The sequence below is a fragment of the Penaeus monodon genome, chromosome 35, assembly GCF_015228065.2.
Source record: "Penaeus monodon isolate SGIC_2016 chromosome 35, NSTDA_Pmon_1, whole genome shotgun sequence".
Lineage (NCBI taxonomy): Eukaryota > Metazoa > Arthropoda > Malacostraca > Decapoda > Penaeidae > Penaeus > Penaeus monodon.
Window position 1 is genome coordinate 32,255,691 of NC_051420.1, and position 25,622 is coordinate 32,281,312.

Below are 25,622 nucleotides of genomic sequence, written 5' to 3' on the forward strand. Positions count from 1 at the left end.
AACCCTTTTTTAAAAAACGAATGTTACCCAGAAAATTCTTAAATCTCGTTCACACGATAAAGCATGGATTACTGAAATGTCCCCCCACGTCCCCCTCCCCTTTTAATGACTGAGAAACTACTATCGAAGAATGCGGTAATTATTGGGAAACCTTTGAAAACCGTTCGCAACGTTTTGGTATCAGGGATTCCTCTCCTATCTCTATCCTAACATCAAAATTATCCGCGGACCCCCCCCCCCCCCATTATGACAATCTTGGCCTATGCGGGGAGGGCATGAAAGGTACCAGGAAATTGCGGGGTTTAAGATAAAAATAAAAACCAGAATAGTCACATAGTGTCAAAATGCGAGGTGTCCCCCCTGCAATTCCCTTGCCTCCCCGCAATGGAAAAAAAGAATCCTCCACAAGGGTAGAGCGTAGACCGCCTGGGGGCAGTCTATACAAGTACTTATATAGACCTTGCATGGGGGCCCAAACGCTCTATCATACCGTAAAACTGGTGGTTTCTTTTTTGCCCAGAGGGGGGGTTTGGGGGGGCAGCAGCCCCTCATGGGGGGTTTGTAGGAACACATTCCCTTTTTTTTGGGTTATTTTTTTGCCCAAATTATCTGTGTATATCTGCATTTACCAGTTTTTTCCCCAGGTCCCATTCGCCCCCTCTCTTACTAGATTGGGGATCGGAAAAAGGGAGGAGGGATCCTGGGGCAAATTTCGATCTTAGATAGATGAGGGGCCCCCTCGATCCAAATATCGCCGTGGGGTTTTATGCGAAGGTATTCCAAAAATTTAACTTCCACTTTCATCCCAAAAACTTTTCCCTTTCCTTAATTCATTTGCTTTCAATCCTCTGAAACAATATCTTTTATTAAATCAAAAGAATATGTTGGAGTAGCTCTATTGTTTTTTCCTTTTGTTTAAAAAATATAGTCAATTAACTCTTTAAATTAACTGAAAATCTTACGCCTTTAGTTCGTCAAGGGTCATTTTCGAGTGTGACGCTTTTTTTAATGTTACCCCATTCCCCCGGGGCCCCTGCAGTCTTCACCTACTGACTAAGGCCCCTTTTAATTACAGGTTTTTTTTACCGTTTTTTGGGCCCAAAAGTCTTTTTGTATATCGAGACCCTTTCTTGCAGAGATTCAGTTTGGGTTTTTGAAAGGGCTCACTGCTCGATGCTTTGTTTAGGTTGGGGATGAAATACATTGGTTTTTTATAAGGGCATGAGCCCAAGCTTTTCCTCTGATTTTGGGGGCAGCTTTTTTACGATGTTAATCCATGGTTTTTTTTTAAAGTTTGCATCGTTGGGGTTGATGTTTAAAATTTAAATTATTTAACGGTAGTTTCGGGTCCTTTGCTCTTTATTTTTTTATCAACTATCTGGTCCCCATTACTAATAAAAAGTGGGTATGCGAAATCTTGTTTGCTGATATTCCCCTCCGGTAACCAGGCAAACAACTGAATTCTCACGTAGATGCGATAATAATTTAATCGGGTCTCTCGCTGGGCATGAAAAATTTCATCCCACCAAATCCAAAGAAAAGGGTTGAGGTCGGTCTAGAACACATTGCCTCAGCACCAAGTCTGCTGATTAAGGATCTTAAACATTCACTGGTAATCTGAACTCTTAGGGGGAATCTGATTCAAACTTACATTTTAATTGCAAATTTAAAAAATAGGGTGGGATTTTCATCTAAGTTTGGGATTCGCAATTTCAAAATTTATGAAATTTTAAAAATTACCGTAATCCTTTTTTTCTATCATTCAGCTTCATTTTGAGTAGTTTTTTGTGTGGTTATCTGCTGCATCACTTAAAATTGCTTAATCGTTCCTTTAATTCCATTAAAGTTTCCTGTTTGACATTGGCTCGTAGGGATATTTGGGCTCTTTCAGCTTTTACAAGATTGTAAAACCCATAATTCACATCCCCCTAAAAGTTTTTTACCCCGATTCTATAAAATTGCAAGAGGTCCCCGAACTCCATAACCCTCAGTTTAGTGCATTTGAATTAAGGGCGATTGTTTTAATTTTCAGTGTTTTTTTACTGCTACTTTTGGGTTTTTAAAAAATAGATTACCTTTGGAGAATGGGAAATTTTTTCGATAAGTTTTTTAAAAAGGGCCCAAAAATAATATTTTACCCTGGAATACTGAAATTTTCCCATTTCCCCTTTCTTTTTTTAGCTTGTTTTTTGCCTGCATTAACACCTTTTTATGTATGATTCTTTAATTTTTTTTTTTATTTTACTCTTTTTTATGGCTTACAAATAAAAACAACAATTCATACCTTTGGGAAAAATCCCCTCTATGCTTGACCTAATTTTTACGAATTTAAAAATGATTAAAAAGGGTTTAGGGGTACTGTCCTCTAGTGGGGTCATTTAGCAATTAAACAAAAAACTTTTGCTACAGGGAAAAATCTCATAAAATAAGGGAAAAGGGAAAGGGAAAAATAGCTACAAAAAGGGGTAATTATAGAAGCCTTTGGGATCCTTTGATAGTATAAAATGGACAACAATTTGGGGGGAAAAGAAAAATTGATATACAGTATTCAAAAAAATAAAAAAGGAAAAGACCAGAAGTGGGTTTATAAAAATGAAAAACACGAGAGAAAACAACAACTTTTTTTGGGAAAGGTTTAAAGACATAGAACTCAGGCAGCGTAAGAAAAATACAAAATAAAGGGGGAAAAAGAGATACTCCAAACCCTGGGGGGGGTGGAAAATTAAAACTTTTAAAAAGGATATGATAAAACAATTAAAGTACAAATCAACTAAAGCTCTTTTTTTTAATACAAAATAAAAATTTAACCAAAGGCAGAATCAAATTTTCACAATAAAAAGGGAAAAGGAAATGTGGAAAAAAACCCCTTTAAAAAGCAATTTCAACCAGTGGTTTTATTCACCCACCATATTTTTAACCCAGAAAGAAAACCCTAAAAAATTAAAGCAGAACGTCGAAAAACATCACACTCAATAAGAATGAAAAAAAAGACCTAATAAAGGGTTAGAAAAGACTAAAGTAGAGGGCCCAGATGAGATTTATATTTCAAAATCTATTGTGACTAGGAAACTACCAAAAGCTTGGGAACTCGCCAACGTTACAGCTTTATATAAGAGCGGCGACACAAACAGAACCTAAATTATAGACCAGTTTCGTTAACCTGCTAGAAAGGATAATTAAGAAAACAGTGGGTTAAAGTTTCTTGAAAAACACAGTATATATCAAATAAGCAATCTGGTTATAGGGAAGGAAGATCCCTGTGTAGCAAATCTCCTCTATTTTATTGACAGAGTTTCAGAAATATTACAAAAAGGTACCGCTGGGTAGTTTCTGTATACTTCGATTTTAAAAAAAACCATTGAAAAAGTATCTCATGAAGATTTAGGGAAAGGGTTTAAACACTTAAGGATTTAGGGTCAAACAAAAGGTTCCCAGGTTTTCTGAATAATTAAAAAGACCAGGGAAAAAATTCTAAAAAAGGAAAAATTAAAACGACGCCTCATCCCAAAGTTTCCCAGCCTCCCGGCTAATCAGTGGTAACGTGTCGGCCCCTTCCCAAGGGGGGTTGGGCGGTTCGCGCCCCCCCAGGCGCGAGAATTTGAAAACTGCGCCTGGAGGTTACTGCGTGGCGGGGCCCACCACGGGGGGTAAGAACTAGGTTAAAGGCCGAGTCAGCACCAGCTGACACCCCCTGAGGGGTCGGCTTTTAGTCGACACGGGCCCGGGGTTTCCCCCTCTTTGGCTTTACCCCGGGGCGGGGTAAGCTTCGTATATGGGATTTAAACCCTTTTATCCAATGCCCCAAACTGAATCGAATTTATTTTTGGGAAAATGGATTCAACCCCAAATTTAAATGCCATGTAGTCAGTCTTTTTCGGAGAAATAAAAACATCCCCTATACTAATAAATATTAGGGATGAAGATGTATAAATAAAAAGGCCCCAAAAACTGTAGGGATCTTTACAGCCACCCAAATTAGGCTTTTTTCACACTAAGGGGGCAGGGCCGCACTCTTTACCCCTTTTTAAAAACGAACACAACAAAAACTTTTTTAAAACCTCCGAGGGCCCCTCTTGTAAACCAAAGTGAAAACCTTGGTCTAAAATAAAGTGCCATGCGCCCATTTCCCAAACTTCCCACGTGGACACCACTTAAAAAAAGAACATAGGGAAGCATTGAGACTTTACACAAAGGGGCCCCGGGGCTTTTCCGCACCAAGTTTGGGACTTGCTTTTTTCAGCGGCGCCCTTTCCCCACCTCGGAGTTTTTTTTAATGGAGTTTTTACTCCAAAATTATTATTACCAAAAATGAATCAGAAGAAGGATAAATGAACAGGCTCCTCCCTCTCTCCCTGGGTAATGGGTTTCCTTGTTTGGATTTTTCGAGAAAAGGGGGATGATGGGTTCCCGGGAAAGGGGGGGGAGGGGGGCGCAGCGGGTGAGCCGAGAAAAACGCCAAGAAGTTACATGATGCCATGTCCCTCGATAATGTCTTTTCCCGGGCATTTTAAAGAGATGCCCCGCGCCCGGCCCCATGCAATCTGGGCCTGGGGCTTTTCCCGTTAGGGAAAACGGTGACGGGGCCCCCCCTTGTTTGATGCCAGATGCTAGGTCTTGCTTTTGTACTTCGTGCCTCCCTAGCCTACCCCTTTTCCTATGCGTTTTTGGGCCATTGGGATGACCCCTGGGGCACCCCTTCGGGGAACTGGACCCCATTTTTCGGGGGACTTTTTGGCTCGGACGTGGGCAGACCTTTCCCTCCCGCAGGGGAGGGGGGTTTTGGGGGGGGCCTTAAAAGGCCCTCCCTTAGGGTGTGCATAAAATTTTCCCATTCTTTTGTTGGGGATTGGTCTGGCAGACCATCTGATGACTCCCACTCTTTTTTTTTCGAATAGGGGGGATAGGCAGGGGGCCCCCCCTGTCAGGCCTTCACCGGTTGTCTAATAGCATTGCTGGGACAGAACTCAATTTCCCGGATAGGAAGAAACCGGGAAAAAATTTAGTCTTTTCCCTCACTTTTAAAAAAAATAGTCTGGGGTTTAACTTTTTTAAAAGGGGATGAAGGAATTTAAAGGGAAACAGGTCAGGTCCCCTCTACTCTAAATGGGGTTAAACTTTGGGTTTTTCAGAAAAAGGAGGGTTTTTCACTTTTAAACTCCCCTTGCCAAAAGAACTGCCGGGAAAAAAATTTCATTTCCTCTCCCTCACTGTGAGGGAAACAGCCCTGGGGTTGGTTTTTTTCCAGGGGGAAATGAAGGAGTTTCCCGGGAAAACGGGTACAAAAACCCCCCCTTCTCTCACTGGGTGAAACACCCTTTGGATTTTTTCAGGAGAAGAGGGTCCACCCAAAAAAACCGTCCTGCCATGGGAACCCCCTGGAAAAATTTTAAATTTTCTCTCCCTCACTGTGGTAAAAACATCGTGGCCACCCTTTTTCCCAAAAGGGATAAGGAACTGACAGGAACAGGTGCGGGGGACCCCCTTTTTTTCTAAATTTGAGGTGAAAAAAAACCTTTTGGGGCTTTTTCAGAAAAAAGAGGGATTCATTTAAAAAAAGGGTACAGGCCCCCTCCGAGGAGCGGAGGGAAACCTCCCTTGGAAAAAGTAAAAGACCCCTTTTCCTTTCACTGGGAAGGAGCAGAGTTTTTTCCCATCAATGATGTCCTGTAGGGGGAAGGGCACCCCCTCTGGGATACCCCCAGAGGTTGACACCTCCCCAAAACGTTTTTTCCGTGCGGGGGGGAACCCCCTTTGGGGAGCTGGGAGAGGGGGAAGGTCCTGGGGGTTTGACGATGCCGTCCCAAAAGTACGCCCTGCGGCTAGAAAACACGCCTCTTTTGGCCCTCATTCGGGCAAGACGGGGGCCCCGACCCACCCGGGTTCAGGTCAACGGCGGGCCCTCCCTCGGGGGGCTGGGGTTTAAAAAGGCAGTCATGCTGCCTTTGGGTACCCACACCGTCCGTGTGAAACCATTGCAATCGGCAAATTTGGGCTGCGTATATATTCACTCACACCCCGTTGGGGTTAGACATTTGTTCTAGCACTAAAGCTTCCCCTTTTTGGATTTCCGGGGTGGGGGGGGGCGTGAGTGAATGAACACTCCCAAATACAGGGAAAAATCTAAAAAAAAAATCCCCCACAGACAGACCTTACTGTTGACGCCCCCGGGGAAAGGGCCCAAAAACCACGGCAGCCCCCCGAAGCCTTACGTGCCCCCGGGTTTGGCAAAAAAAAAACCCCGAGCACAGGATGACACTGTCTGCCTGCGGCCAAGATGGCGGACAAAAAAATAAATAAAGGGAAAAACAGTCTGTCCCCAGTTTTCCCAAAACGGGAATGGACTCCGTGCTGGCCCTTCCGGGCCCCAAGCCCCCCAGCCCGGGAAGGGGTCTCTGGGGCCCCCCTCGGGACACCCCCCTGAATAAATTTCAGGAGACCAGCGAACCAGCCGAAAAAAGGGTGCCTCCACGACAACCCCCAAAAGCCGAAAGGGCGGACCGAAACGGCCGGGGCCCGGGGAGTCCCCCTCGGGAGGGGCGATTTCTGGCCCCCCAAAGGCGTTTCCCGAAAATTTAAGGTCCCCGTAAAAACCCAAGGCTTCGACAATGCCTCCCAAATTTGGTAAGGGCATGGGGGAAGCCAGGAAAAAATCCGGCGGCCGACCCGGGGTTTTGCGCGAGACCCGGGGGCCCTGATAAATGTCCCCAAAAAGATCAACCCACCCTTTTTTTCCCTGCAGGGGGAAAAAGGGATTTAAAAAAGAGGGGAGGAAAGTGAGCCTCTCGCCACTGAACCCCGGGAGAAAGAGCCCAAGATGGTGCTATTTGGGTTTCTCAGTCCCCTACGTGTGGAGGTGAAACATCACACCCACGGGTCGTGGGGGTTTTCCCGATTGCAAAGGGGGGAAAGACTCCCAACCGGGCCCAATCCTGGTGCCATGAAAGGAAACCCCAACTCCACCCTTGATCTGGGTAACGGGGTACCTAAAACCAAACGCCCCTTATTTGCCTAAACCCACTTGGGGTTGTTTAAGTGCCAGAAGTACGGACACCCCAGGTAACTGTACAGCCAACCCAAAAAGTGGTGCCCGTAGCAAGGCACCCAATCCCGGGGTTTGTGCATCAAAAAAGGCACATAAAGTAGAAAAGAAGGACAAAAACAGCCAAATGTCCTAACGTCCCAAAAAGGCATAAACGCCGGGGCCCGGGGCTTGCTCTGCCCGGGAAAAGGGGGCGGCCCTAAAAACGGCAAGAGGTTGCTAAGAACGACCAGCCCTTTTTTCCTGCCCCCCCGGGCCCACCAAATTTCTGGGGGGGGAAAAAAAAGGGAAAAGGTTTCCCCGACCCCCTAAGGGGGAAAAAGCTGCCCCCCAGCCGAAACCGGAGATCTCCGACAATCGGGATTTCCCCCCCGGGAAAGCAAGTGCAGAGGAACACAGGAAAAAAGGTTCCAACAGCACCCCCACGGTCCCCCCCAGACCCAAAGACATGTTCTTCGACGGGGGGACAGGGCGATCCTGATCCCTGTGTGGTCACAGCAGTGGCAGTATCCCTGTCCAGGCCCCCGAGAAGAGGGGGGATAAGGCATTTCAGTTTGCCATAAACGACTTTAAAAACAGACTGTGAAAACCCTAAAGGGAAGGAAGATGGAAAAGGCCCAAAATCACCCCAAATCCTCCCCCTAAAGGCCCGGTTCGAACTCCCCTCCCCTTTCCCCAAAGCCAGGCTATCCCCTCACAGGCAGGGGCCTGCCAGGCTTGCCCTCACGGGCCGAGCCAAAACCAGGCTGATTCAGTCCCAAAACACGAATCAAAGAAGAACGGAGCCTCCCCCAAGGAAAGGGCCCAAGCCAATGCACAGAAACAGCCTGGCCCGAGAAAAACCCAAAAGACAAAAAGTCAAGCTCCCAAAAGGGCTCCCCAACCCCCCAGGGGAACCCAGGGATACCTGACAGCAAAAAGGAAAACCCCTAAAGCAGTGAGGATCTCACAAGGGAGTTGTCGGGACCCCCGGGGACCGTCAACCCGAATGTGACGATGTCTCTGATGAAAAACTATCAAATTTGTAACATCATGACACGGGAATCTAAATATTTTTGAGTGGAAAAATCTGTGGCTTTTTCCCCAAAAGGGGTGCCATCCCCCACGCAATAGTGCGATTTAAGGAAACATTTACATCTTCCCTGCTCCCCGGAGACATTATCAAGGGGGCTGTCGCTTCTCAGGGTACACGTCTACGCGCTGCCCCTTCCGATGGCAAAAAAGGCCTGATGACCCTGGGGAAGGGAAAAAATTCCCTGCTCCGCCAATTTGCCGATGCACCGCACTGTGGGAAAATGTTTAAAACTCTTTTCCCTCCCAGATTCAACTGGCCCGGGGGGAACCCCCGAAATTGTAAAAAGTGTACAGCAGGCCCACTGTAGTAGCTTTGGGCATCAAACCCCGGGGATGTGCTTCCCCGCACACGACCGAGTGATCATAGGGGGGGACTTCAATGCCCCACCCCCCCATCCCGGCTCCCGCAAAGGGGATCGGGTCGGCTGGCCGTCACCCTACCAAAGTTGCCTGAGGGCATTCCCCCCAGATCGCTCTCCTCAACAAACAAACCCAAAGCAGTGAGGGAGGGGTCCAGACCTCACCCCCGGCCACGCGCCTGGTGGAGAGGATTGGTGGGGGCCCTGTCCCATGAGACGTCCCCTATGCCCTTATGGCACTATAACAACCCCATTTTTTAGTGCCCAGGGCCCAAAAAACCACGACCGAATTCCCAAAAGGGGGAAAAAAGAAAAAGGGGCCCCAAATGGGAGGGGTTCCAGAGCCCCCTTTGGGCCCCCTGTCTGAGAACAATGAACCCACACGGGGGGAAAAATGGGGAAGTTGCTACAAGCCAGACTTTAAAAGCCTTGAGAGGCAAACCTCACTGACCCTTTCCCAAAAATCGGCCTGGGTTTCCCGGAGTCACAAGGACGCCTGGACTTCAAAGACGAGAAATTTGGGGGTCAACCCAGGTTTAAAAATGGCCGAAAACACTTTTCCCAAGGCAAAGAACCCCCGACAACCTAGCCCCCTAAGGGAGGGGGTGAGGGATTTCCAAGGAAACGCCAGCAGAGTGGCAGGAAAATGGCTGGAATGGTGTGGTCTTTTGGTCCAAACCCTCCCCCCTCTCAGGGGCTATGGGAACCCGGGCAAGCGAGCTACCACCGCTCAGCCCCGAGATGCACGCACCACGACCCCCCCGGCAGAGGCCCAAAAGACTGGCGCAAGAGTTCTCTGCGGGGAAAAGGGGCAGGGCAGTCTGCCAGCCCCAAAATGAGGGCAAGACAAGAACGCCTACAACCAACAGGGCTTGCTCACAAAACAAGAAAGGGGAGCCGAACCCCATAACTCAGGAAAGTTAAACTTTTCTCTTTTAGGGAAAATAAAAGATGCACAAAAAGCCCGTCCCCAACTCACCCCGGGGATGACGGGGGGTTTTCCCTACCCCATCACCCCGCCGGGGGCGGGGAGGTGAGCTTGCATTCCCGCCCTCATCAACAGGGCCTGGGAAACTTTTACTCTTTCCCCAGAGCGGAAAGGGGGACCCCTATTTCCCATCCCTAAACCAAAAAGGGGCCCGGGGGAAATACCCCCCCATCTCTCTCCTCAAACTGGGCTTTGGGCCCAAAACGAGAGGGATGGTACTGAAAACCGGGTCCAATGGAAAAAAAGGGAGGGCCCCCCACGAAAACCTCCCGGGTTTTACCCAGGGGCTGAGCACAGCGCACGCTAGCCCCGCTCTTTACACAAAACCGGGGCATCTGTTGGCAGTATTCCTTGACCCGGAGGGAAAGGGTTTCGAAATTGGGAAGTCCCCCTTGCCATTCAGGGAAACCCGATCCAAAAAGGAAACCGAGGTAAGTCTTGGTTGGATAGGTGGGCTACTTTAAAGAAAAGAAAAAGCCAGATTTAAATTTCCAAAGGCACCTATCAAAGCACATCCCCAAAAAAAAATAGAAAAAGGAACCCACAGGGGTGGGGTTTTTCAGCCAGCCCTTTTTAACGGGACTAATGTCCCGTTCCTCAACATAAAAAACCCCCCAGTGGGGGGCAAGATCATCTCCAATTTCAGCCATCTTGATCATCTCCCCTGGAGCCCCAATGCCCAAACAAAGCCCAGCGTTGTCGGACTTGGGATCCCAGGATGTTGCCGGGCAGGGGCAAAGATTCTGCAAACCAAATCCAAGGCCATGGCTTTGAGACAGAGAGGTTTTAAGGCCCAAGTCCCGAAAACCAGGGGAAAGGACTTGGATTTGGGTTTAGGAACACCTGTACCTTGGGGTAAGGGTAGACCGGGCCCCCTCCTTCCGCAGGGGGTCCAGTACCTGCTTGACCGAACAAGGCAAGACTGTTTTGTCATGAGGGGTAATGAGTGGAAAAAACGCATAGGGCCAGACACAATTTCTAAGATCTTCTACTACAGCTGTCCCGGCCCATTTTAGACTATGCTCCCCTCCTCTGATTTGGGACCCCAAAAAAAATATAAAGGGCCCAAATTGGGGGACAGTTTTTTCCCAAAAGGGAAACCGCCAGGGGCTTCTGGGTTTTCCCCCCGGGGGGCGAAGGTCCTCAACCTCCTAGTGGAGACAAACCTTCTCCCCTTGGGGGCCCCACGAATTTAAACTAACCCCCGGGAGCCCCCTTCTTTCCAAGGGCCCAGGGGTCCCCCCAACCCCAAGCCTAAGAAAACAAAATAGTCAGACGCCTAGAAACCCGATAACGAGTTTTTTTGCAAAAACTTTCCCGGGTGTCCCCCCACAGCCAGGGTGGTAAACGCCTCAGCTCAAGAACCAAATTTCTGGCCAAGGCATGGGGCTTCCCCCCACAACCCTGACTTTTTCGAACCCCGCCGTTGGGGACCAAAACCCCGATTTAAATTTCCGGTCTGAGACTGGCAAGCAAAAAGAATGAATATTGCCACGCCTAGCCTAAAGGCGAAAACCCCGAGGGTCAAATTTCAAACCCTCACCCCTCCGGGGGCCTGACATATTACAAGGGCGGATCGGTCGATCCCTTTGACCACCTGCAGGGGCCGGCTTTGCAGCAAGGGGTGCCACAATATCCATGGGGGGAACCGACAACCCCCCCTCGCTACAGGCAAGGTAGGTTTCTATAAGGGGGCACTGAGACACCGGGCCCGGAGAAAAAAGGGGGCGTGGTCATACCCCCACAGACTCCAAAGGACGTCGACGGGCTTCAGCAGCGCTCCCCACTGACAAAATCTACCTCCCGACAAAACCTCGGGACAATAACAAAAGGATGCTTGCTTTAGGTAGAAGAATTAAACATAAAATGGGTTCCCGCCATTTTAGGGAAACAGAAGGGAAAGAGCTTGCTTTACAGATTAGCCCCAAATCGGCCGGGGGATTCCCCAAAACCCATGATAATACCCTCAGGGGCCCAAGTTTAAATTAGGAGGAAGGTACGGTGACGGCCCAAACCCCTTTCCCCCTGCAGCTTCACAAGAGGAAACGAGACCATTTCCCCCCCGGCCACTGGTACTCAGATGCCCCCCAGGGAACCACTGGCACTCTCTGAAAAAAACAACAAAAGGTACCGAATTTATTCTGCACAGAATGCGCCCAGGGTTAAAACCCCTGTGCATGGCGATCATACAAACAAAAAGAACATTTAAGAGAGGTGTTTGGATGCATTCCCGGGGAGCCGAACGCCAAAACTGATACACTACTGGAAAAATTGCGTGCACACGCAAATTCCCAAGACAAACCCCCACAAAAAGCCGTCGTGCTGGTAAAGAGATTTTGCGAGATGCTTACACCACGTCTTTCAGGGGCGCCTGCTGGGAATCCCCCGCCCCGGTAAGCCCGGTGTCAGGAAACCAAAAAAATGAGGGGCAGCCATAAAAAAACTTTACACAGGCGGGGCCATAAGTGAAAGCCCGGGCGAAGCCAGAACTTCGCAAATCTCAAGCAAGCAAGCAAGCAAGCAAGCATTAGCCAAATTGATATAAAATGTTAAAATCATATGGCATACAATATAAAAGGATATATATATATATATATATATATATATATATATATATATATATATATATATATTATATATATATATATATATATATATAGCTTACATAGAGTAGTTTTGAAGTGTCAAAAAGGATTCCGCCAAACACATTAAACACACGGCTTCGCGAGGCTTTGGTTGAGAGGGTAACCATGCGCCGTCTTGCAGGAGACAATACGATGCGTGCCTGCTTTCGTGAACAACTAAGCCTCTTCCGCACAATGAACCAGTAAACATAACATTTGTACAGACTGTGGGGAAATGCAAATGTTTGTATGGTACATCCTCTCAGTACAATGAAAATACTCTCAGTGATAGAATTTTCAAAATATTTTTTTTCAAGTATTTTCAGGGCATTAGAACAAATTTGCCTCACATTCTACCCCAATATTACCCACTTTATTCCTCCAAGTGACAGAGATACTTATCCCAAGACTGATTTGGACTTAGTACAACAATGCCATTGTCAGTCTCCTATGATGCCATCTTGTAAACCGAGTGACACGCGCCACGTGCAGCCTTGGTCTGAAATCACCATCACCTACCACTTACCTTGAACCAAGGCCAAGTGTAGAGTACAGTACAGTTTTATGGAGTCCACATTTTAAAAAAGGTTATAGACAAAATATAATGAGTTTATAGAACAGCCACAAGATAGGCACTTACTCTAAGGGATATGAGCTACGGAGACAGACTATAGAAAAAAGGCTTAGTATTTTGGATGAAATAAGTAAAAGGGGTGACATGATTATGCTGCTCAACTATATTACCGGAAGAGTGAAGTTATATAAGATGACTGAATTTGAACACAAGGAAGAGAGAACACATTTGAAAGTAAAAAAGAGGTGATAAAAAGTTGCTTCCCAAACCGAACTATTGCAACATGGAACAATCTCCCAGATAAACTGGTGTGTGCTGAATATGTCAATTTAAAAAGTTCATACGATTAGCTCTTCTCTCGATATATAAAATGCAAACAAGCGTGGATTAGCGAGATACGACCATAAATATACATCTGGTAATATGGATAGACTTTTGATAAATACATAATGATTTATACAACATAGACAACACGTAAATGCAAATATAACAATTGACAGTGTGATGAAAATTTGAAGAAATAGAAATTTATAAAAACTTAACTCTCCCTTCCGAGAACCACGCTTTCCTCTCTCATGTATTTGGAACAAAACAAAAGGCACGGCGCAGACTGGCAATTCTCGAGGTCGCTAGCATTATGGCAGACGAAGTTGCCAGACGGAGGGAACTGCGGAGGAAAAAGATCTTGGAGAATGCAGAAGAGAGAAAGAGGAAAATATTTGGGACAAACACGTACCACACCTCTATCACACAAAATGGCGAAACTCCGGGTAAGGAAGTTCTTGATTTAAACCTAAGGTGGAAGATCTTGTGTACAAAGGTAATTAGTTAGAGCTTGGTCTGTCGTGGATATGAATAGAATTTACAAAATCATGGGGAAGATGCATTGTCTTGTGAACTGACAGGGAAAGGAGACAAAGTTCTCATTTCCAGGCTGAGGTATTTGAATTAATCTCAATGAAACAAGCTAAAGATTTATTTCAAAGTGTAGTATTATAGGATAATTATAGAGTATTACATTTGGATAAACACAGCATATTGTATTTGGTCGTATCATTGCAAATGACACTTGACTCCCCAAAATAAAGTTTGACCTTGCCATCCAATAGAATGTAACATTCTAAGACACTTTTCTACAATAGCATTTCCTTTGCAAACTAGTAATAAAAGTAGTAGGGAGGATTTAAACCTGAAAAATTCATGACTCCATGACTCTCCCAGCGGCAAGAAATAATGATAAGAAACGAAAAAGGCAACGTAACAGTTGGACAGAATTGTAGCAGATGTCATAAGTGAGGGAAATTAAATAAGTAAGTTGTAATTGCACTTGGCTGTCACGAGGCAACAGACACTTGCAACCAGTCTATTTGAGCCAATAAGATTTGTAATAGATATTCATGTGACAATAGAAGCTGCATCCCAGGGACATCAGTTGAAATTCAGATTGGTTCTGTTATGGCTAGGCTGTGTTTAAGAAGCTGTTTTCCCCTTAACATGCAAGATATCATGGCATTAATATAAAAGAGCAGTGGATAGTGGTTGTAATTTTAGCCAACATTGACAACAAGGATTATGAAAAATTATTGACATTTTATTGGTCAAGGTAAGATATCAGTAAGAGATTCACTTATCTGCCTGGGCTCAATCTTGCTGAAACATACAAGGTGAAGATTTTGCATACCGGGCGGGGGGTATGGAAGGTGGTAACCTCCCTGAAAGGGGGTTAGGGGGAGTTGCCCCCTATTTACTGTAAATATGCTTCACAAGAACTAATTACTGAAAGTTTTACTTTGATGATCTGCTTTTACTACTCAATTTCCCGGGTACTTATCATGCCCTCCTTGTCTGTCAGTGCCAATATTGTAAATGTGCTTAATTTGCAAAGGAAGTGAGTGCTAGATTTGCAACACAATGAGAGATTTCATAAAAACATAGTTTTCACCCAGAAATCTGTGATGGATGTCATTTCCAAATTTACTCATTCATTTTACTGAAAGTGCATATAAGTCCATCAGTACACAAATGTTATTTACAGATGATTACAACACATCTGTTGGAATCCATGCACACAGACAAAAGGTGCTAGCCATTCACCAAATCCATTCTGACACTTAGAGCATATTAACTGTATGTTTGTTTGATAATTCTTTCTTAGATCAGAAAACTTATTCTTTGGTGAAGAGATATTCAGTGGAATACACAATGAGAATTATCTGTGTGCTATAGAAATATAGCAATTTAGATATGATAGTCCCTATAGTAGGGGAGGGCATGAGTTGTAACTGCAGGGGAATGATAGGCTGAAATAGAATGAATGTAGAACAAAAATTTGTAAAATCATAGGGGTGGGAGGAATTAAAATCATGCACCTAACCTATCTTGGGAAAAGACACCACCATAAACCCCACTTAATCTCTTAGCCATGGGGATACTCTTTTACAATATCTTGTAACCATATATTTCACTAGTCAGTGGGCTCTGCCCCCTAGACTCCCATAGTCTTTACACATTTCCTTCTAAGTAATGTTAAGTTAAGGGCTCTTCCCCCTGCATCTCTATGATCCTTATAAATAGATCCTACCCTATACCTAACCAAACAACCTGGACCCACACCACAGCATACCTTGATTGAATATGATACAATTTCATGGCAGCAAATAGGAACTCAGTCTCTTTCTTGGTAATAATTACATAATAATTCCAGTGTTTGTATGTATAATTTGATATTTGAAAACAAATTAATTTTGTACAAACACTGAAATTTTTGTCCATTCCCTGAAATGTTGGACTTACTTGGTATTTTAATTACTTTTTTTTTCAACATCAATGTCTTGGTCTTTTGCATAGCCACTCATTGTTTCTCCTCTAGTTTAACAGAAAGTAGCATGAACACTCATATGCAGTGACAAGACTCTATGCCTCCCCTTTGCAATGTTATTTTCTCTTTTTCTGCATATGCATTTTTTTCTTTGCCATTTTCCAATATCTGTAATTGTCATTTGATATTCCGTATCTAGATAGCAATAGACTGTTTTCCTTGCACAGACTTCATATCATCTCTCTAGGTCCATAACTCAGAGTAATGATAGTAATAATAAGTAAAACTTTGTTATTTATATATATACTTTTTTCTATAATATTCAATTTTCTTTATTATAATTAGTATAACCATGGGTCATGGATGGTACATTCAACACTTTTATTAGTGGAAATAAAGTGATAGCCACTTCCTAAACACCCATTGAGTATAACCAACCATCACAACTGAAATTCTCTTGATGACAGATTTTTCCATGACAACATGTTCACATCACCCTCCCCACAAGCCAGGTGAGGTCCCCTGATAGGGAAATACAGCAGTAGGGTGGGAGTCTGGGAAAAATGCCCCATGAGTTAGGATAGGTGATGTTTATGAAATCCCAGGAGTGACTGGAGTAACAAGGACTTAATCTCGAAGGGATGCAGTCACTTCATAAACAATTACCAATACTTTTACATGTATCATCTGCAATGGAAAATAAGAGATTCATGTATATTACACAATAAATAATTGAAACAAGGGCAAATAATTACTTGGGTAGGATGTCTGTGTGAAACAAAAAACTTACCCATTTTTTAGCTCTTCTTAGCCTGTTTTGCTTACACTTAACATAGCCTTAGTATGGCCCTGAAACAGAGTACTTGTGTTACTTGGGGTTCATGATAGCTCATGATTAGGTGAGAGGATTATCATTCAAGATTTGTTTTGATTTCTATTATCTCAACAAATTGGGTAGTCCTGAAACAAGAGTACCAAAAAGTGAATGATCTCATTGTATAAGCATAAATATTTGATAGAACATTCATGTAGTTTTACTAACTTACAAATATTTAAAATAGAGATAATAGCTTAGAGCTTCATGAGGCTTCACACAAATACTAATTTTAGTCAAAATTTGTTCAATATTAATTCATGTTTTAGACATTTGTTGTTTCAGATTTTTGTCCCCAGTTATTTTCATTACCTTTCAGACCTTTGGCTATTTGTTTTCCTCCTGTCTGCTTACTCTGTGTGTGGCAGTTCCTCAACAAATATGGTCAGCCTTACATTCTAGTATTAGCTGGCATACACATTTCCTAGAAATTTTCTGAAATAAATTTCATTTAACCCCAGTGTTCAGGGTGACATGACCATCATGTCATGAAAAACTTGACTGAGGGCGAGGGCAATGGGAAATTGCTGTCATGAGAGTTTTGAAGGCCAGGTGATGGGAATGACTTGCCACAAGTGTTTTAAGCTCTTGGAGGATAAATAGACTCAGTAGGCATTTAGGAAGAGACTTTTGTATTATTTCCATCAATAAGTGAGTCCGTGAGCCATGACTGGAATAGGAGGATGTAATTTATGTGGTCAGTAATGCAAGTTGTAGAACATAAGATTGAATATTATGAAGAAAAAAAAATGACAGAACAAAATGTTTCTTATTATTATTGCACTTGAGTTATGGACTACCTAGAGAGATGATATGGAGTCTTTGTAAGGAAAACAACTCATTACCATTTGGATTAAGCAAATGAATAACAAATATAGACATTGGAAAGTGACAAAAAAAAACAAAAAATACCCATAAAAGGAGAAAATAACATTGTAAAGGGGAGGCATGCAGTTTTGTCACTACACACAAGCAAGTGTTTGTGTGTGTGCCTGGCCTACAAGCTACACACACATCAGAGTGGCCACTGAAGTAAACCCAATGCCCTTATTTTGGGGCCACATGCGGGCAGTGAAGCATACAGATCCCAAAGGGGTTAAGTAGTGGAAGAATAAAAAATATCAGTAAAATTAAGCATTTTCATGACTATAAAGATTGCTGTATGTAATGTGCAATAAACAAAAAGAAAATTGTAATATAAAATCAGAAGTTCAGGAATTCAAACAAAGTGGCTCTGAGTGATACCTCTATATGACCTATGACAGAGGTATCGTAGTATTGTTTTTTTATGGCATGAAACACCTGTGTACGGTCATTATGGTAATCCAGTTTTTCCCATGGCCCTGAAGTTCACTGGGCTGAGTGTATCTTGGGAGGCTAAGCCTGAACCCAGCTTGTAGTTGTGTTTAGTCAGTGAATATTCCACATGTATTTATGAATTCTTTCTTCTCTAGTGTGATCAGAGGTCACCTATAAACCTTAATTCTTTACAAATTCTGGGTCATAGTTTTGTTACCTCAAACCAAGGAGCTAAGTGTGTATATCAGATGATCAGTGTTCATGGTGACAAATGTAGAGAAGGATGCAAGTGAGAATAAATAAAAAAAAACAATACAAGAGATGTAACTGATGCTTTTTTATTAAATCTTCATAATTACATGAAATCTTAGCAGGTTATTGGAAATATAAGACAACAGTTTTTGAGTTAAATGAAATATAGTGTCCAGTTGATGTTACCATCATAACTATTCTGGAAACTATTGTTTAAGGGTTTTATATTGTCCAAATGTTAAACTGTAATCCTCCTTCTTTTGCAGACCTGAAAGTCGAACCTACCCTCTTGGTTGATACTGGAAGTCAGCCAAACACAAATCATAATCACAATGCCACAAGCAATAGACACCAGCAGAATGATGTCTCTGGGTCAAACTCAAATGACCTTGAAACTTTGCACAATCTGCTGTCAACTCCTTCCCCAGGTCTGCAGAGTGCAAGTTTTTTGAGTCCACAAAGTGAGACTAATTCTAAAGTCATCACTTGTTTCACATCACCTGTACCCTTGGCATTGTTGGTCTGTCTCATGTTGTACATAGATTTGGGCTATGTAATATCAAATAGTTTAGCCTTGCCATTCATTCTTTGGGAGGTTCATAAAATGTGGTTGAAAAACTTCAGTGTTGAAAACACTAGTCGCTGTTTTAGCTTCTTGAGCATTGCTTTGATGTTGTGTGGTTTACAGCAGTCAGCAATAACTACATATTCCCAGATTCTGTCACTCTTTACTTGTTTTGTTGAAGATTTTGCTATATATTTGTTTATAGTTGTATCATGTTATGTCACTATTGGATTCTAGCTCATTTAGGTTTGAAGCCTAAGGATACTAGTGGAGAATTGTGGGTTTACACAGTTTCTGCATATAGCTGTTTTGTTTCACTAATCAAAATTTGAATTATAAAAAGGAAATAAACTTTTGCATTGAGGATCTATGTTTGCACACATGCATATGCATACTAACACTAACACTCAAATTAACGCTCGCGCACATGCACGCACACGCATGCACGCACACACACACACGCACGCGCACGCACACACACACTCACACGACACACACACACACACACACACACACACACACACACACACACCACACACGCACGCACGCAGCACGCACGCACACACACACACACACCACACACACACACACACACACACACACACACACACACACATACACACATACACACATACACACATACATACATACACATACACACACTCCTCTTTCCTTAGTCTCTCTCTCTCTCTCTCTCTCTCTCTCTCTCTCTCTCTCTCTCTCTCTCTCTCTCTCTCTCTCTCTCTCTCTCTCTCTCTCTCTCTCTCTCTCTCTCTCTCACTCCTTAGTCTCCTCTCTCTCTCTCTCTCTCTCTCTCTCTCTCTCTCTCTCTCTCTCTCTCTCTCTCTCTCTCTCTCTCTCACCCTCCCTCCCTCTCTTTTCCCCTCCCTCTCTTTTGCACATATATTCTGTAAAGCATACAAATGTATATGTATGCATGCATAGACTTGTATGCTGTGGACTTATTTCTACTTTTGAAATATTCTTGTATTTAAATTATGCAGAGAATAATGTAGATGACAGATAATTTGGTCTTCTGCAGTTAGAATTTATTTACTATATAGACACTGAAATTTAAAACAACTGAAGCCAAGCATTTTATTTTAAAGCCTTTAAACAAACTTTGCAATATTTGTGGTTGCAACTGAGAATGAGTGTAAATAAATAAAATCAGAAAAAAAGGGTTTTACATATTTCTGTCAGTGAAAATAAATATATCTGCATTATGTAACATAAAGGGGGTGCTGTTATTAGTATATATAAAGCTTATTCTCAAGTGCATTTTAATATTGTAACTTGATCCCTATAGCCATAAACTTTATAAGAGACTTAAGGAGTATTGTTAAGATTTTTATATCTTGAATTGAAATGAAAATAGAAAGTCAGTGTACAGTGTGCAATATTGCCTTTTGAATTTATCACCAAAGTGAAAGGAACACATGATACCAGGAAGATTGATGCACATGTATAATGGAAGACCATGTTGGATCTTATCTCTCTTTGTTTGCCATATATATTTTTTGTTTTGAAATAGATGTAAGGAAGAAAATATATATTTGGATTTTTTATAGCCCTCATTATTTTAGTTGTATGATTTTTTTCATGTTTGTGACATTTTGTGTATGCATTCCCCCCTCCCCCCATTTTGAAAGGTAGTGACCCTAGTGTTTTTATAATCATTTTGCACTGAAATTTCTTTCATATATACATTATGTATATAAATACCCCCATTCCCTACAAAAATATTTTTACATATACCTCATGCTCAATCCAACTGAAAATTTAAATGCTCTAAAAGACATAGTTCTAGCAACAGATATTATGTTGTGAACAAAATTCTGCCATTGCTTTGCTGTGATGTTTTGCTTTTATCTTTGTGCTCTTTCAACCTGAATTCTATGTTCAGGGTATTTAGCCCATAATTTATTTATCAAAGTATGTTGGTCAGGAGTAGAACATTATTGTAATGCAAGTACACCAGTTATCTTACAGAGAATGATGGGTTAAAGTAGAAATAAAAAATAAGGAAATCCATTGATCCGTCTAATTAATATAAGTATATATGCTTCTAAATATTACATATATTATTATTGTTATTATTATGTTTTCTTGTCATTTGTTTCCTTGAGACTGTAGAATTTAAGATTCTGTAGAAATGGCAATTTTAATATGATTAACAAGGTGCCTTCTGAAATGGTTTGTTAGTTTGTATTTTGCCTGTATTACACTGAAAAAATAGTATTTCTAAATGAAATGGAAAAGGAAGAGAGAAATGGCAAAAGTTTCATTATTCTTGTATTGTCACAGTCACCTCTGGTATTTTAGAATTATTAATGAGAGGATTGAGGATTGTGACTTTATAAGTGGAATTGACAAAAGAAATGCTAAAAAAAGAAAAACATGCATGTTGGACTAGCTTTTATGTATTATTGTACCACTTCAAACAAGATCACTCTTGCATGATTGTAGGAAAAATTATAACTAGGGATTCAGCTTTTTCAGAGTATGACAGCTACAGTTAACTATGGGTGCCAGTATGCAGTCACTGCCTTTATATTTATATATATTATTGGTTCCTAAAGTGGATGATACAGTGCCCCCGGGGAACTGTGGAAAGATTTTGGGGTGCGATAAGGCAGAACAGGGAAGTAAGGAGGTAACAGGATGGCATTAGTAGCAGTTAATGAATAACTTTTTTCTATTTACAAAATCTGAATAACAAAATATGCACCAAGCACATCCATCCCATTAACAGTAACTGTGAAGACAATGAACTATGCTACTATGGTTACTGTGAGATGTTGATTTATCCTTCCATATTACTGACACAGCTAAATTGCTAAATAAATTGGGTTATTGAATTAGATTTTATTTGTAAAATACATCTTTTTTGTTTAATCTTGTTTTTATTTGAAGCATTCCAAAATGAAAAAAGGTGTATGCTCACATGTGTGCATCATGGGGTGCTAGGGATCTAGCTGAAAGCTTGCAAAAGCTTGGGTACCACTTATATATATCTATATATATCTATATATATCTATATATATATATATATATATATATAATATATAATATATATATATATATAATATATATATATATATATATATAATATATATATATATATAAAATATATAAAATATATATATATTAGATATATATAAATTATAAAATAATATACTATAATATATATATATAATTTTATAAATAATATATATATATATATATATATATATATATATTATAATAATATATATATATATATATATATATATTTTATATACTCGTACATACACACACACAGTTTATATCTGTATCTATATATCTTTATATATACACATATATGTAATTATGTTTATGTGTATATAAGTATATTGCATATACATGCATATATATATATAATAATATATTATATATACATAATATATACATATATATGCATACATATATATATATGCATACATATATGATTATATATGACATATATATGTATATATATATATATATATATATATATGTATATATATATATATATATATGTATATATATATATACTATAATATATATAGATATATTTTATATATATATATATATATATATATATATAATATATATACACACACATCCTGCCCAATCCTACTCCTCCCTTAATACATGTACTGGAACCGTTTCCATCTCCCCTATCTACGAGAAAGATTGGTCAGATTGTGAAAGCGACCCACTTGCCTGCTTAGCTACGATGCACTAACAGTACAATGCTACACTATTCCCCCCAGATTGCCAAGATTACCTTGTGTAAACATGACCTTCCCCATAAGGTCTCTGTAGGAGGAGAAACTTGCCTTATTAGAGTATATCAACCCCCACTCCATTAATGTTAGAAATGTAGGCATTTTGGCCATTCTGCAAAGCACTGTTGCTCCACAGCCTGCTGCTCTCTATATGCCCGACCTGGTTATGACCGCTCAAAGTGCGTTTCACAATGTGCTAATTGCAGTGATTCCCAAAATTTATTTTATAGGGGCTACCCTGCCTACAAGTTTGAGTCTGAGATAGCAGTTCTCAGATACAAAGTTGGCCTCTATTCAAATCATTATACTCATTTTTGTCGTTGTTGCCACAGTACGTTATCATAATACTCCTTACTCCCTGAACTCCTTCCCCTTCTAACAACCTTTACTTTATACCTTATCCCATCAGCTCCCTTCTTAACCCTTTTTCACTACCATACTACCCTTTAGTACTGTTCAACTTGTAACTCATTCCTAATCCTCTTCGCTACTCTACTTTACCATAGTGGCATATGACCTTTGATGTCATATAGCACTTCCTTACCTGGGGGCTTTACCCCCAAGCCTCACACTACCACTATATTTGAATACGCTGCTAATGGCCTTAAATGTTACCCTTCAATAAATGAAATCAAATCTATGAGGGACCAGACAGGAAGCATGCCAATGGGTTTTTTCAATCATTCCCTACTCCAGTATCATCCATCACACCACTCCTATCCCCTTTACCCAAGTAGTCTATACATCTTCCTCAGTACCACTTCTCCCTACTCCTCAACTTCCCATGTCTACTCCCCCATCTCCTAGTAAAATCCCTTTTCCATTCTAAACCCAGGTACTCCAGTATCCACAACTCCCAATATGTCAATCCCCACTCCACGCCTTACCTATCGCACCAGACAATTCAAATGTTCCCCCCCCCATCTTCTCCTACTACATTCCTTCTCTTCAACTCCTCTTCCAGAATCCCTAAGGGTCATCCGAAACTACCTATGTATGACCCAAGAAAATGTACCTCTCTCTCAACCATCCTCCAATTCCTCATCTCCCCTTCCGTCTACATTGACCTGTCTACACCAACCCCACCTCCTTCCCTTATCATCCTTCCCACTCCTATCTGGATACTCATTCAATTCCTTTTGTCACAACAGTGTCTCTCTCCAAACCCTTCATCTCCTGATGAACCTCCTGACACTACACCTCTTCCCCCGGATCCCCAGCCTCTTTCCCTTTCCTCCTACTTCTAACACACCCATTTTTACCCATATCACCTGTTGATTACTTAATAATGACTTCTGCAGTGGAATATTCGAGGTTTCTGTTCTCTCAGACCTGGCCTTAGTCACCTCCTATCTTCCTATAATTCACCCATTGTCTGCCTCCAAGAAACCTTCCTCACACATCCTCCAGTACCAATTCCCAGTTACCATTTTGTATCATCCCCTCACTCACTATCTGCTCTTCTATACTAGTCCAACATAAAACACCGTATGTTAAACCTCCCTTACAAACCACTGTACAGCATCCGCATTTTTCTCCGCTACTCGATCACAATTCTTTCAGTATACTTCTCCCCTTTCTAACCTGTTGACTTTATAACCTTTGTAACCTTAATTTCCCACCTTTCCTGATAGTAGAATTTAACTGTTGCCACACCTTCTGGTAGGGACCCCGCTATTACTTACCGAGGTTGCTCCTTGAAACGTTATATATATATATATATATATATATATATATATATATATATATATATATATATATGTGTATGTATATATATGTGTATATATATGTGTATGTATATATATGTGTATATATATGTGTATGTATATATATGTGTATATATATATATATATGTATATATATATGTGTTGTGTGTATGTAATATATATATATATATATATATATATATATATATATATATATATATATATATATATACTCGTACAATACACACACACAAGTTTATATCTGTATCTATATACTTTATATATACACATATATGTAATTATTTTTATGTATATATAAGTATATTTTCATATCATCATCATCATCATCAAGGGCTAACGCCGACGGGGGCGCATGGCCGCATCCACCCTTCGCTTCCAGCCACGAGGATCCCTCGAGGCGAGTCTCCAGGCAGGCACACGGCCCATCTCTAATTCCTCGCGACAGGTCTTGTCGAGCTGCCCAAGCCATGATCTCCTAGGACGTCTCACAGGTCTCCTCCACCCAGGGTTGTCCGCAGAGAGACAACCTGATGGCAGGGTTGTCCATAGGGAGGCGAGCTAGGTGGCCATATAGCCTGAGTTGGCGATCCCGGATCATGCCAGTCTCACGGTGTAACCGCCGGTTTGACACGTGGTCCTGCCAACTGTACCCCATGATCTGGCGAAGGGACTTGTTACAAAAGGCATCAGGGCGAGACTCCAAGGCACTGGATAGTGTCCAGGGTTTTCTCTTCCATAGAGCAAAACTGGAAGTATCAAGGCCTTGAAGACACGCAGCTTGGTCCTTCTGCATAGGTATTGACATCTCCAAACGCTCTTGTTGATCGAGTTCATGGCTCCTGCTGCCAGACCAATCCGTCTACTGACTTCCTGGTCTGACAACCCAGAGATATGGACTACGCTACCAAGGTATGTAAAACTTTCTGTAACTTCAACGTCCTCGCCGCAAGCATGGATCGACTGAACGGGTTCCCCTAACAGGCCCCCAAAGTCCTGAATCTTGGTCTTGGTCCAGGAGACCTCTAGGCCTAGGGGCTTCGCCTCATTGCTAAATGCATCAAGAGCTGCCACAAGTGACTCCAAGGACTTAGATAGGATAGCAACATCGTCGGCAAAGTCAAGGTCCGAGACCTTAATATTGCCTAGTGTTGCTCCGCACTGACTTTGTCTAGTAGCTCTGCCCATTATCCAGTCCATACAAGTGTTGAAAAGTGTTGGTGCAAGGACGCAGCCTTGCCTCACCCCTGAATTAACAGGGAAGAAGTTCAACATACCCCACCACACTTTACAGCACTTTCAGTACCAGTATAGAGGCTTGCTATCAGGCCAATAATCTGTGTCGGAATTCCCCTGAGCCTCAGGATCTCCCATAGCGATTCCCGATGCACCGAGTCAAACGCCTTCTTGAGGTCGATGTAGGCTGCGAGCAACCCACGACCAAACTCACGACGGCGTTCCACATTTACTCGAAGCGCTAGTATATGGTCTATTGTGGATTTGCCAGGAGTAAATCCGGACTGCTCCGGTCTCTGATGCCTCAGTAGATGGTTGCAGATCCTTTCAGAAGAATGTGGGCGAGAACTTTGCCTGGTATGCTGAGCAGTGTAATGCCACTGTAGTTGCTACAGTCCCAACGAT

The 25,622-nt window shown here is 42.1% G+C and overlaps 1 protein-coding gene across 1 annotated transcript; it reads left to right on the plus strand.

The window, feature by feature from the left end:
- Positions 1 to 13,211: 13,211 nt before the first annotated feature.
- On the plus strand, positions 13,212 to 18,949 carry LOC119595165. Its single transcript, XM_037944335.1, has 2 exons — positions 13,212 to 13,428; positions 18,168 to 18,949. The coding sequence occupies exons 1-2, from the start codon at positions 13,296 to 13,298 to the stop codon at positions 18,701 to 18,703; spliced, it is 669 nt and encodes a 222-aa protein (XP_037800263.1). The 5' UTR covers positions 13,212 to 13,295; the 3' UTR covers positions 18,704 to 18,949.
- Positions 18,950 to 25,622: the final 6,673 nt, after the last annotated feature.